The sequence below is a fragment of the Lithobates pipiens genome, unplaced genomic scaffold (genome assembly GCF_037356315.1).
Source record: "Lithobates pipiens isolate NorthernLeopardFrog02 unplaced genomic scaffold, aLitPip1_a1.2 Scaffold_23, whole genome shotgun sequence".
NCBI classification, from domain to species: domain Eukaryota; kingdom Metazoa; phylum Chordata; class Amphibia; order Anura; family Ranidae; genus Lithobates; species Lithobates pipiens.
Window position 1 is genome coordinate 113160874 of NW_027507785.1, and position 15069 is coordinate 113175942.

The 15069-nt window shown below is 45.8% G+C and overlaps 2 protein-coding genes across 2 annotated transcripts in view; one reads left to right on the forward strand and one right to left on the reverse strand.

Annotated features, from left to right (window-relative positions):
- NT5DC2 (5'-nucleotidase domain containing 2) overlaps positions 1 to 15069 on the forward strand; it is a 216158-nt gene that overhangs the window by 188290 nt on the left and 12799 nt on the right. The gene's annotated exons all lie outside the window — the stretch shown is intronic.
- STAB1 (stabilin 1) overlaps positions 1 to 15069 on the reverse strand; it is a 394908-nt gene that overhangs the window by 69888 nt on the left and 309951 nt on the right. The window contains exon 55 of the mRNA XM_077452219.1: positions 5289 to 5487. Coding sequence (XP_077308345.1) covers positions 5289 to 5487 — 199 coding nt within the window. The remainder of the gene's footprint in view (positions 1 to 5288; positions 5488 to 15069) is intronic.

A 15069-nucleotide genomic window follows, 5' to 3' on the forward strand; every position in this document is an offset into this window, starting at 1 on the left:
ATTTTTATTTGTCCTTTCAACTGATAGGATTTTCAGACCAACGTTTACAGAAGACAGTGAAGCAGGCTCTATAAAGTAATGAGACATGAATGTATTGATAGAGGCCCAGGAGGCCCAAAAGTTATGGCATCATCCAGTTTGTTGCCAAACAGAGAAGACCCTTCAAAGGGGATTTTACACCAAGCTTTCTTGGAAACAGGTTCAGCAAGCCAGGGACGTAACCATGAGGCCAGTTTGGCTCTGACTGAGGATAACATAATCCATGCCAGCAGACGGATCAGGTCGATAGATGACTCCCCCAGGAAGACTGCCGCCAGCTTTAGTTCCGCTGCTGCTGAACTCCTGGCCAACTCTTCTGAAACACCCCTAAGGAAGGAATCCACGTTCTTTGTCCAAGCTTCCATGGCCTTGGACATGGCTGCTAGTTCCAAGGCAGGTTTACAAGACATACTGACAAGCCCATAGATCCTCTTGAGGTCCTGGTCTATCTTTCTTTCAAGACCATCCTTAAAGGAAACCACATCCTCCAGAGGGAGAGGCATCAAAGCTGCGTCCACAAGAGGAGCATTTTCCAGATGCTTTACCTCTTCTGTCTTGAAGGGATATAATCTGGAAGTCTTATTAGACATTGAAGTTTTATTTTCCACCTTCTCTGCTCCTCCTCAATATGTCCTTTAACTCAGTAAGGCGCTGGGGGGGGGGGGGGGGGGTGTACAGATCTTCCCATTTAAGGGCTTCTTTAATTGCCTTGATTAGAGGTGAAACCAAAGAGAAATCAAAGCCTCCGATATCCTCTTCATCGTCACATGGTTAAAATGCATTTTTTTTTTTTTTTAACACAAAGTTGTCCATTCATACAATATTTCTAACACATAGCATGTACATACCAAAAACGACACCCCAAAATAGATTCTCCTACTCCTCCTGAGTACGGCGATAACACGTGTGTGAGACTTCCACAGCCTGGCCACATACAGAGGCTGAGTACAGCCAAGCATGGCCGAGCATGGCAGGGTATAACCGAGTATGGCAGGGTATCACAGAGTATGGCTGAGCATGGCCGTGTATGGCTGGGTATTGCAGAGTAGCACCGGGTATGGCTGGGTATTGCAGGGTATCACCGACTATGGCTGGGTATTGCAGGGTATCACCGACTATGGCTGGGTATTGAAGAGTATGGCTGGATATTGCAGGGTATCACCGAGTATGGCTGGGTATTGCAGAGTATGGCTCGGTATTGCAAGGTATCACTGAGTATGTCTGGGTATCACCGAGTATGGCTGGGCAATTTATGGCAGAGTATTGGCAGGGTATTACTGGGTATTGCAGAGTTTTGGCAGGGCATTGCTGGGTATTGCAGGGAATTGCGGGGTTAATTGTCAGTGAGCAGCGCTGTGGGCCCTGCAGATCCAGCCCACAGCACTGCTGACATCGATCTCTTCCCTCTTACTGTACAGGTCGGTACAGAGAGGGGAGGGTAGGAGCCGGCATCATAACATGACCCCGGTTTGTTTACAAGTGATAACTCCATCATTTGATGGAGCGATCACGTGGTAAATGGCCGCAATGAGCGCCCGTTTACCGTGATCCATGATGCGTGGGGTCCTGTGGACCCGGCAGTCACGGATGCTCTCGAGTGCACGCCCCAGGGGGGTGCACGAGAGCGGAATTCTGGGAGGACGTTATAGTACAACCTCCCGGAGTTAAGCAACCGCCCTGTAGCCGCCATTCGGCTATGGGCCGGTTGTTAACTGGTTAAAGGATGAACTGCCCATGAGGTTCCTGAGAAAGCTGACAAGGCTGACACTTGGACTCTGAGAGAGCTAATAGATAATGGTAGAGGAAGAAAACTCAACAAATTTGGCCCCGATTCTCCCATAAACTTTATTTGTGCTTGTCCTTCTTGAGCTCATGAGAGTGGAGATCACTTTTGAGGAGCATCCAAAGGATTCCAGCCTCTCCCTCTCAAGAAGCAGACCATCAGTCTCAGCTGTGCCGGACAAGGGTGCAGGACTGTCCCTTGAGAAAGAAGGTCCGGTCTGAGAGGGAGAGGCACCGGATCCCGAAAACTGAGCTGGATCAGGAGTGGGAACCAAGGCCTGTTCGGCCAATATGGAGCTATTGTCACCAGTTCGAACACTTCGGGGAGTATATCACCTGGAACCAGTCATCCTTTGGTCATCCTGTGTCTTTAGTATGTTCACGTAGGACAGTAATGCCTGCTTCTTTTCCTCCAAAGAACAGAGTAGAATGGAGATAAATCTGGGGGGAGGGGTACTGGAAAAGGCCCACTTGTGACCTGACCAGACCGTCTTGACCCAGTGGTCTGAGATCGAGGCCACCCAGACGTGCTGGAAGAGGAGCAGACGTGCTGGGCGGGTGCAATCTCAAAAGGACTTTGCTGGCTCACGACCATCAGATGTCTGGCTCTTAGCGGACTTATGGAAGGAAGCCTGTCCTCTGCTCTTTTCCTGAAGTCCCGGCCAGGCTTGTAAGGGCGTTCCTCACTGCATCTTCTGTACTGGAACTTCTTCTGACTAGACAGATGCCTGTCCTGGCGAAGGAAGCCCGACTTACCACCCATGGCCCAAGTTATGGCATCATCCAGTTTGTTGCCAAACAGAGAAGACCCTTTAAAGGGGATTTTACACCAAGCTTTCTTGGAAATAGGTTCAGCAAGCCAGGGACGTAACCATAAGGCCCGTTTGGCTGTGACTGAGGATAACATAATCCATGCCAGCAGACGGATCAGGTCAATAGATGACTCCCCCAGGAAGACTGCCACCAGCTTTAGCTCCGCTGCTGCTGAACTCCTGACAACTCTTCTGAAACACCCCTAAGGAAGGAATCCATGTTCTTTGTCCAAGCTTCCATGGCCTTGGACATGGCTGCTAGTGCCAAGGCAGGTGGGGGGGGGGGGGGGGTGGACAGATCTTCCCATTTAAGGGCTTCTTTAATTTCCTTGACTAGAGGTGAAACCAAAGAGAAATCAAAGCCTCCAATATCCTCTTCACCTTCAATTTTGCCATCCGAAGAGTCGGGCGAAGAAGCATAGGGCTGAGAGGGGCCTGCAACCTCATGTGCCTCAAAAGCCGGGGAGCCAGAAAGAGTGGTGGACTGGCTCTGCGTGTGGGGTGTCTCTACTTCCTTCAGAGACTGTTGCACCACACGCCTCACAAGAGACTCCAAATTCCGTTTTTCCGTCTCCTTTTCCCCAACTGCTCGGGCATAACAACGGTCACACAAGGACTTGCCCTCCGGGATTCGTGTTCCACATCCCCAGCAAGCTCTGCGATCAGAGCGGCCGTCATGGCGGTGGGAGCTGTGTCTGGAGGAGGAATGAGAGCATCTCCTCTGGTGGTACATTTCAGATGGAGAGTCAAGTATGGATCTTGAAGATGAGTGATGTTGTGGTCTGACAAGGTCTCTATTTTCCAATCTGGAAGGGCCCAAAAGAAAAAATATGGGAAGGGGAAGGCAAGATGTATCAGAGGGTGCAAAAATACTTGTGACTCAACCTCAAGCCCTCCCCTCACCAGCACATACCTTGTGCATGAGGGCTGGCCACTTAAAGGCAGTGACATGTCCATAGTCTGGACGAAAATGTCAAGAAACTGGTGGTCTGCTAAAAAAAAATGCCGGAAAGCAAAAGGTACCAGTGAGCAGACTGAACACACTAATCCCCTAGTATTTACAATCAAATACATACTTTCAAAAATAAATTAATGCCCTCCTGAGAGACAATACATTCCCCCCTTTTATTTTCCTTTTTTTTTTTTAAAAAAGAAGCAGCACCATTGGGGGAAAGGAATACTCTGCATAAGAGCAACAAACATAAAAGACAAATGAACATATATATTTCACAAAGAGGTGACTGCCATGGAGGAAAAGAAAACTGCAGACCTTGCCAGCCATTGGTGCGTCCGTCAAATCAGGCATACAGAGGCAACCACCCCACCACCACCAGGGTAACATCGGACCTCTTAAGCTACTCGCCCGCCCATGGCTGGGCTGTGAGCTGCACCACGTCAGGTATGCCATATCTTCTTAAAGTGGTAGTATGGTCAATTTTTTAACTTTTACCTACAGGAAAGCCTATAATAAGGCTTACCTGTAGGTAAAAATAATATCTCCTAAACCTGTACGGTTTAGGAGATATTCCCCTCGGTATGCGCCGCTGACTGCAGCGGCGCATGCGCACAAGGGGGTTCTCTCCGTGAAAATCCGGCAGCGCTCGTGCGGCCGGACTGAAATCTCCCGCGCGCATGCGCGGGAGTGACGATATCGCGGCTCCGGCCACTCACAGCGCCGGAGCCGCGATACCTGGAAGAGACGCCGAGGGAGCATGTCGGCTCCCTCGGCGTGGATCGGGCCAGATGTCGGGGCCTCGTTCTAAGGTAAGTATTTCATAATGAGCTAGTATGCGGTGCATACTAGCTCATTATGCATTTTGCTTTGCAGGTTTAAAAAAAAATAAATAAAATTGCGGGTTTACTACCGCTTTAATCCATCCGACCGGACATGAACAGTATGTGTGTGGTCCATTGTAGGACGACAAAAAATGAACGTAGTACCTAGCGGTGAGTGCTCATTTATTTGAATGGGGTCCTATAGTATTGGAGAGGAGGTGGGGTTAACCCACACGTAGGCTGCCATGGAGTCTGTCAGGAAAGTATTCAAGTAAAAAAAGAAGGCTCTACTGTGCTCTCCTCGCCATAATTTGTCTGGTTGCTTCACTGACAGATTTTGTAACTTTCAAACTAATGAGTGTTATCATATTTCCCTTTAAAAACATAATGAGTAAAGTACTGTGGAGTACAACGTTGATACATAAATGAATAACAACATCTAGGCTTACATTCTGAGTAAAATGTCCCACGCCTCACGCTGGAAAGAATTAGTGGGGTGGTTTGTTTTCCAACAATTTAAGGAGGTTTTAAAAAGCTCTACGGTGTACACGGTTACTATACAGTATAATGAATACTATCAAGGTTTACAGTCGACTCTGGATAAACCCTGCACCTAAAGGCAGAAGTAGTTGGTGAGGTTTATGTTACCAGCTTTGTCAGCTGCCTAGGTGCTCTTGTTACTTGGAGCACTGTGTAAAGATTGTGTTGGATCAGTGAAGCCCTATTTTGGGTCGAGGTCTCCAGAAAAAAAAATAAAAAAAATATATTTGATTTTTGTGCATAAAAAAATAAATCATACAATACATAAAAGATAAAAGTTTACCTACCCAGTCCAGATTGGAACATTTTAATTATGAGTGAAAATGATATACCACTTACCATGGCAATCAACTCCATAGTGATTTTTACAGCAAAGTGGTTTCCAGGAAACATTATAGCATTTTTTTCTGCAGCCTGTAGTAGGGAGCCTGCGTCTATTATATCTCCCTTGAAAACTCCAACTAGGTCTTCTAGATGTAAATAACAAGTCATCATGAAACCTATTTCTTGACAAACGGATACATATTTCTGTTTCTCCCTGTGAAAAAAAGAAATAAAAGACAAAGATATTCATTTTTTATTACAGTATGCATCACCTACATAAAGGGTGTCTTCAACTCTATTGTTCAATAGATACACTCATGGAAATAATATGTCTTCTGGGGATCTCAATATCTCTGCAAATTAGTTTTGCAGCTTTAGTACTTGCTTTGCTAAAAAAAGGTCAGGGATGAAAAACATGACAATAAGCAGATCAAATTTACAATCAACATGCAAAGCTACAGCAACAGCAGTGCATCAGTAGAGGGCTTTTTTTCTAGGCACTTGGGGGCATACTTATGCAGTGAGTGTGGCATTCACCAAATTTTCACTGCAGATGAATGCTACTATACCTAGTTCCTGGTTTAAATTGGAAGAAAAATGCTTAGCTGGCCTTACATGCGGGTATCTGAAGCCTGATTTTGGTGTTCCATGCCCAGACCCTGCTGGACTGGATGTACAGGGCAAGCTTGGAATGTGATCATTGGGCTCTGCATTGTGCCACTTTGTAAACATGCAGTTACTAGTAAAAGTAAGACCGGGAATGTTTTCTAGGTCCAGAACTGTGGCATAGCCTCAACATATGACTAATGTTTCAAAACTCACTCTATGAGTAGGCTGCTCGGAAAAACACCTTTGGCCACCTGAACCCTTTCTGCTACCCAAGCAGCTGGGTTCACAAGTATCTGAGGGCTTGTCTCATACCCTGAGTTGCCTCTGCTGTGCAGTGCAACATGTCCGCAATTCCTGCACTTTTCTGTGGATCCTCTGAACTTCCAGTTTGTAGTCCTTCCATTTGGCCTATCTTCCAAAACTTGGGTATTCACTAATGTGCTGGCCTCTGTGCTAGCCTTACTGCACTCCCAGGCATCCCCCAGTGTGGGATATCTAGAAAATCTACTGCTGAACAAAGACTCAGCATGGTCTCTGGTGGACAACACAGCCTTAACCTTGCAGATATTTTGCTGGATCCTGAAACTTCATAAATCAAAGCTGGAACAGAATCATTGCTCAGAAAATCCTAATCAAAGGCTGGTCATACATTATACAATATTTTGCCTCCCAATCACCCTTCTGGAATGTCAAGCAATTTGGTTGCCTCTGCAACACCTGACCTCTGAGCTGGAGAACCTTTAAATACAGATTTAGTCAGACAATGCAACGACAGTGGTGCAAGTTATCCATCAGAGGGGAACCAGAAGTCTCACCGTGGCAAGAAAGGTAGAACAGATCCTGTCCTTGGCAGAACTTTCCAACCTTTTTTGCTGTTTACATCCCGGTGTCAAATATTGCATTCAGACTTCTCAGTCAGTAGTGTCTGGATCCAGTGAATATTCTCTACACTCTGGGCCATTCCAGGACCTGTGCCACAGGTAGGCACTACCAGATGTGGACCTCCTGGCCTCTGGGTTCAAGAACTGGACAGGTTTGTCTCCATGTACATGGATCCCCTAGCTATGGTGGCTTTGTAGGATCAGTACAATCTGGTCTCTGCTTTTCCTCCCTTTAAACTCCTTGTCATCTGGTTTGCATGAGTTTGCACCGCTCTGGACCAGCCCAGGCAGATGTGATACCCAATAAGACTCCTGGCAGACACTCCGTAGGCTCTCCCATATCGTCTGAATATTCTGCCTCAAGGACCATTTTGCTTTAACATCCTGCTTTACTGTCTCTGGCTCTAAAATCATAGTTGGTGAAACCCAGGTTTAGAGAGACAGGGCCATCTATGAAGAAACTGTGGATTCCCACAATGCAAAAAAATAGGAAGTCTATCACCATACAATGAAAGTATTCTTCGATTGGGGCAAAGCAAGAATCTTTCAACCCAGAAATTGTCCTTGGGATGAATCCAATCCTTCTTACAGGTGGGAACCATTAAGGGTCTCTGCACTTGCAATCATGTTCCAGAGACCACTGGCTTCCCGATCTTTGATCAAGATATATGTGCAAAGCCCCCCCCCCGCCCCCCCATTTATCCCCTGTTTGATTCCCTGTGACTTTGTAGGATCGGAATCTGGTTCTCTTGACACTTCAAAACCAATTTTTGAATCATCAGGAATAATTCCTTTTCTACTCTGACTTAAAATGTTGCCTTTCTCATTGCCATTACTACTGGCAGCCTTATCCTGTTGAAAATACCTTCTAATCTTACACCAGGGCAAGGTTGTGCTGAAACTCTGAGTGACCTTCCAACCTATGGTAGTTTTGGCCTTCTAACCTACCCAATACCTTATTTGGAAATTCTATAGGTAAACTGTGAGATTTGTCTAACAATAAAGAATGAAAGAGCCTTTCCCTAGATCTCCAGGGATTTTACAAAATATTGCAAGATCTCAGGAAAAGCCTATTCATCTTTTTTCTACACAGTTCTAATGCTGGTGTCATCTGTGGGAAGGCCGTGGAAGTGGGATGAAAGCCAATTACTGAGCGATGAGGTAATTTTTCAAAATTGTGGCTCCATTTTATAGGAGGGGGTGTAAAAGCAGCATAGTCTAATTGGGTAAGCACAAAAGATGAGGCAAGCAAAAATGATTATATATAGATATACTGTATATCTATATTTATATTGAGTTTAGCATATTGATTTCGATAATGCTGCTGCTATTATATAAAGAGAGGGCTGCTTAAGACCCATTGAAATGAATCCATCATGTATTGTGACAAACAGCCCCTGTTAGTTGTGGATGGAGTACATATGCTGCAGAGGATTTTGCGGTTCATGAGGTAACTGGGTGGCATTGGAAGGTTTGTAGAAGGCTGCAGGGGCTTATTCCCCGACCACACCTTATCACCTGGGATATAATTTGTCTTCTGTGTTAATGGGTTGGTGCTGGAAAAGGATGCAAGCGGGCTGTGAGGTAACAGGTCTACGGATCTGAAGGAGTTGAGATAAAATGGAATAAATAAAGGACATTTCTACACATAAAAAAAAACCATGTTGCTGCCCACATTGCCCATGTGCTGCATATGGCAGCTATGAGGGTAGGCTTTACCATCCACATGCTGTAGGCATATGTGTCTACAGACAGCAGAGGTTTCTGTGATCCTGGAGGGACTGACTCCCAATCATGTGACTACCGTGAGAGCCAATCACAGTGGTCATATAATTAGGTAACCTTCCCACCCCCTTGGCATAATAGTCCAGTTAAAGGGACACAAGGGTTGGGCAGAAAGGGGTTAATTTGACCCTCACAAAACAGTATCTAATAATTATGGTTCAGCACAGAGGTAGGCAACCTGTGGCAAAACATGTTTTCAAAGAAATTGAGCGTGCCGATTTTATAACAAAAAATGTCAACTTCACACTCTCAATCACAAAAAGGATTTTTAAAAAAGTAAATGCTGTAATCTACATGAGTAATAGTGTTTAAATTAACATCCTGCACTCTCACGCCTCAGATCAGCCCTAATTCCTGCACCTCCAGTCCTCAGATCATCCTCGATTCCTGTACTTCCAGTACTTAGATCAGCCCCAATTCCTGTACCTCCAGTACCCAGATCAGCCCAGATTCCTGTACCTCCAATCCTTAGATCAGCCCCGATTCCTGTACCTCCAGTCCTCAGATCAGCCCCAATTCCTGCACCTTCACACCTCCGATCACTTTAACCCCCTGCAAACCTGTCCCACCACTGTAACCCCCTGCACATCTGCCCCACTACTGTAACCCCTTTTCTCATCTGCCCCACCACTGTACCTCCTGCACATCTGTCTCACCTCTGTGAAGCCCTTTCTCCTCTGTCTCACCACTGTAACCTCTTGTAAATCTGTCCCACCACTGTACCACCCTGCATATCTGTCAAAATTACTGTACCCCCCACTCTTCTGTCCCGCCACCATAACCCCCCTGCTCATCTGCCCCACCACTGTACCCCCCTGCTCTTCTGTCCCACCGCTGAACCTCCTTCTCATCTATTCCACCCCTGTACCTCCCTGCACGTCTGCTTCACCACTGTATCCCCATGCTCTTCTGTCTCACCGCTGAACCACATTCTCATCTGTCTTAATGCTGAATCCATTTGCTCATCTGCCCCACCAACTTAACTCCCTTTCTCATCTACCCCACCACTGTACCTCATGTACATCTGTCTCAACTCTGTCCCCCCTGCTCTTCTGTCCCACCTCTGCCCCCCCTGCTCTTCTGCCCCACCACTGTAACCCCCATTCATCTGTCCCACCACTGTAACCCCCCTGCTCATCTGCCCCACCTCTGTACCCCCTGCTCTTCTGTCCCACCACTGTACCTCTCTGCACATCTGCTTCACCACCGTATCCCCATCCTCTTCTGTCCTAATGCTGAATCCATTTGCTCATCTGCCCCACCACCTTAACTCCCTTTCTCATCTGCCCCACCCCTGTACCTCATTGTACATCTGTCTCACCTCTGTATCCCCCCCGCTCATCTGTCCTACCACTGTAACCCCCTCACTCATCTGTCCCACCGCTGTAAACCCCCACTCATCTGTTCCACCAAAGTAACCCATCTGGCCCAACACTGTACCCCCTGCACATATGCCCCACAAATGTACCCCCCTGCACATCTGCCCAACTGTACCCTCCTGCACATTTGGCCCACTGCTGAACCCCCTTTTAATCTCTCCCACCACTGTACTTCCTGCACCTCTGCCCCACCTCTGTACCCCCTTGCTCTTCTGCTCAACCACTGTAACCCCCTGCCCATCTGTCCCACCAGTGCACCTCCTTTCACATTTGCACCACTGCTGTATCTCCCTGCTCTTCTATCCCACCACTGTAATCCCCTACTCATCTGGCTCAACACTGAATCCCCCTACTGCTCACCTGTCCCATCACTGTACCCCCATGCTCTGCTGTCCCTTCTCGTTTCTCCCACAACGGTACCTCCTGCACATCTATCCCACCACTGTAACCTCCTGCACATCTGCACCACCACTGTACCCCCGTGCACATCTGCCCCACCACTGTACCTCCCTGCACATTTGCCCAACAACTGTACCCCCTGCACATTTGCCCCACCGTTGTATCCCCTACTCTTCTGTCCCACCGCTGAACCCCCTTCTCATCTCTCCCTCCGCTGTACCACCTGCACATCTGCCTCACCTCTATACCCCCTGCTCTTCTGTCCAACCACTGAACCTGTGCTGCCCCAATGGGGCATAGAATTTATATATATATTGTTTTCCTAACAATTTTTATATGGACGTTTAAGTTTAGTTCACATGCTTCCATCTAGTGACCTTTTGTGGTAATGCATTTGTGTTCTCAAGTTTATTTCCATTATGTTATGACATACTTCCTTTGTATGTAATGCTCCACCCTACTTCCTGTGTTTTGTACTTCCTGTGCCATCAATGGAGTAACAAGCCTCATGTAGCAGAGCACATGTATTCTACATTGTAAGCTACAGACAATATCATCTTTTGACCGCACAATACCACAACCTGTTCATATGTTTGTATCCTGTCATCTGCTGTAATCTGATGATCACAATAAAGCATCTGTAGTGGAAATCGGTATTGGTGAGTTCAAGCTATCTGATGAGGATTGTCCTCAGTGATTATATCTGCTTATACAGGCCAGGCATAGAGGTCTCACAAGGGATAGATCGCTTCACAACAATTCAGAGTCAGAATAGTCAAAATATGTATAGAATTTCCACAGCGTGCTGTGTATGTGTGTGCGCCTGATCTGCAATCAAGCTCAGTGCCATCCGCCATCTTGTGAAGCACATGGTCGCACAAGTTTACTGCACCTCATGTGAATGTTAAAAACTGTTTCTCTACATTGAACTGTGTTACCCCATCTGTCTAAGCTGCTGTTCGTCTTCTTAAAGAGACAGTACCATTTCTTGCAAAAACATGAAAAATGTCTAGACAAAACTCTGAGCACCCTTCTGTGGCTGAACCAACGCAGATCCATCATGCCTCTGAACCCACAGATGTACAGGGAGAAGATTCTGCATATATTGCTGAACAGAATGTAAGACCCAAACATACAATAAAACTAGAGGTCGACCGATATATCGGCCGATATTTGCAGTTTTTTAAATAATCGGCATCGGCCGATTTGTGCTGATAAAAAGCCGATTTAGAACTACAGTGGGACTTTGAAATGACTTCTGTATAGAATGGTCTAAGTTGACTGAGTCGTCATAGCAACCCTTTCCTCCACTCTGGGCAGGCTGCCAAGAAAAGAACAGAATGATACAATGTTTACACTTGAATGAATTAAGTCATCTCAGTGTGTAGAAGTTCTCAGTTTAACCATTTAAAGACTAAATCTTTTCTGACACTTGTTGCTTACAAGTAAAAAATCCTGTATTTTCTGCCAGAAAATCACTTAGACCCCCCCAAAAAGGATATATATTTTTTTAGCAGAGATCCTAGGGAATAAAATAGCGGTTGTTGCAATATTTTATGTCACACGGCATTTGCACAGAGGTCTTTTAAATGCATTTTTTTGGGAAAAAAATACACCATTAAAAAATAAAAATAGTAAAGTTAGCCCATTTTTTTTTTTTTTTTGTCCAAAAGTTTTGACTACCTGTTTTTATTTAATATATATATATATATATATATATATATATATATATATATATATATATATATATATATATATTTTTTTTTTTTATCTAAATCATACATACAAGTAAACTGATTGGAGGTTTGTTTTGTTTAATAAATGTTTAAGTGTAAGAAATTTTCTGTATCACGTATGAAGGCCGCTTTCACACTGGAGCGGGCAGGCGTTGATGGTAAAACGCAAGTTTTAGCGGCTCTTTACCATCATTTTAGCGGTGCTATTTGGCTGCTAGTGGGGCACATATAACCCAGCTAGCGGCCAAGGAAGAGGTTAAATGCGCCCATGAAGCACCGCTGCCAAATCGCATTGCATGCGCTTCGGCAGTGGTGCCCATTCATATCAATGGGCAGGAGTGGTGGAGGAGCGGTATACACCACTCCAAACGTGCTGCTTGCAGGACTTTTTTTTAAGATCCTGCCATCCTGTCTTTCACACAGACTGCAGGGGAGCCATTTTACAGGCACTTTACAGGCGCTATTTTTAGCCCAAAAGCGCCTTAAAACGCCCCAGTGGGAAAGGTGTGTTAGATCAAGGGGGATTAAAAATAAATAAATAAATAAAATAAAATCGGCCTAACATATCGGCCCAAAAAAATCGGCATCATATATCGGCTATCGGCCGCCATGATTTCTAAATATCGGCATCGGCCAGAGAAAAACCCATATCGGTCGACCTCTAAATAAAACCTACACAGAAACTCAGAGAAAACTATGAAGCCACTAGAGATGAGTTCTCCAGCAATCTGTCAGACTTATGGGACAGAACTTCACACTGCATGTCAGTTTTGTCGCACTTGAATGATCAACCAGCTGAACTAAGAGACTCTATAGATCGCTTATCTGCCGCGTACGAATGCTAGAAGCGGCTGTTTGCAAAATACACAGCTGTCTTGCAGGACTGTAATATAGAGGACTCTTCAGCAGAACTGCCCAGGGCTGATGCACTAAACCAACAAAGGGATCTCTTAGTGTAAAATGGCCAGTGTAAGGCAGAACTCCGCATTGCTCAACTGCAGGAGACCAGATCTCACAGATCCACATCAACCAAGCACACGGCATGCTCTTCTAGATCCTCTCGCTCCAGAAGTTCAACCCTAAGTGACAAGCTAATAGAGGTCCGTGCAAGTCTGGAGGCAAAAAGAGTGCAAAGCTCCTTTACCAGAAAGGAAGCATAAATAGAAACACAAAAGGTAGCTCGCCATGCAGAGATGAAAGCTCAACAAGCAGAACAAAAGGCAAAGATGAAAGCTCAACAAGCAGAGGCAGATTCCCAATTAAAGATTCTACAAATGGAAAGGGAGGAAGCAGTTGCCCTAGCAAGGCTGAGGGTCCTTGAACAAGCGAAGGGAGAAAGTGCTAACTCAGACTGGTCCATTCCAGCAGAATTGCAAGACCCAGTTGAACGCACCAGTGAATATGTACTAAAGCATAATGTTTGCAAGGATACAGAGTTATCTCCTGTATGTCTTACTAACAACACTGTTCTGACTCTCAACACAGAGACCTCTCAGCTCCAAATGCCAGGGCCTCTTCAGGTATACAACACAAGTGCATCTATGCAGCAAACCGCATCACCCCTTGCTGACAACAAGGTGACTTCCAGTGTCAAGTCGCAGCTCAAGCCACAGCCAGCACAAGCCTTAGGGACTACACCCCAGTTAAACGCTCTTGCAACATAATTTCATCCTGGCAAACCTCACCCTACTTCACCAGAGAACTTTCACACCTGAGGGGTTCCACAAGTTACTTTGGCACCGAAGAGTGAGAGACCAGACTTGAATGACTTTGCCAGATATATGGTCCGCCATGAGCTCATTAACACTACCCTCTCAAGGTTTGATGAGTGTCCAGAGAGCTACAGGGCCTGGAGATCAACCTTCAAAGCTGCTATTGCTGATCTGAACCTTAATACCAAGGAGGAACTTGATTTGCTCATAAAGTGGCTAGGGCCAGAATCCGCAGATTGTGTTAAAAGACTGAGAACAATGCATGTCGACCACCCAGATGCAGGTCTTGTTGCTGCATGGGCAAGACTTGAGGAAGCCTATGGTAGCTCTGAAGCAATACAGAGCGTTCTATTCAAGAGACTGCAAAACTTCCCAAAAATAGGGAACAAAGATTATCGCAAACTCCAAGATCTGAGTGACCTTTTGATGGAACTGGAGTTGGCAAAGACAGACCCACGTCTACCTGGACTAAGCTTCCCGGACACTGCTCATGGTGTTAATCCAGTGGTGTCTAAACTGCCGTATGGCCTGCAAGAGAAATGGGCACAACAGGTTTCAAGATACAAAAGAGACTATAACGTATCTTTTTCTCCATTCGCATATTTTTACAGGTTCATCAGCGATCAAGCCTGGAGAAGAAAAGATCCCAGCTTCAGCTTCATTGAAACCAACTTGCCTGCTTCATCTTCATCAAGGCATGATAACATAGCAGCTAAACGTAGAGACTTTAATAGAGCTTTAGCTGTTAAAAGGACAGACATCTCACCACCCATATCCTCTCCCGCTCACCAGAGCGATTCGGGTGACAGAGATAAAGACCCCAATCGTCGGTACCCTATTCACAAGAAGCCTCCCCCCTAAAGAAATGTTGTGGGCTTAGGGAAAAGACATTACAAGAGCGCAGGGAAATTCTTCAGAAACTTGGAATATGCTACAGGTGCTGTGCTTGTTATGGACATTTTGCTAAAGACTGTAAAGTTGTCATCAAGTGCATAGAATGCAGTAGTGACAGACATGTTACAGCTATGCATCCGGGTCCACCCTCAGACAATTCACAGCAGCCGCCTACCTACAGCACTGTCTCAAGTCATGGCGGGGAGCAACAAGGTCATGCTCCAGCCAAAGCTAACGTTTCTTCTTCATGCACAGAAGTCTGTGGGGAAGGCTTAGATCACAAATGTTGCGCTAAGATATGCCTAGTCAAGATATACCCAAAGGGTCGACCCGGGGAAGCTATTAGGATGTATGCCATAATAGATGAACAGAGCAACAGATCCCTGGTTAAGCCTAAATTC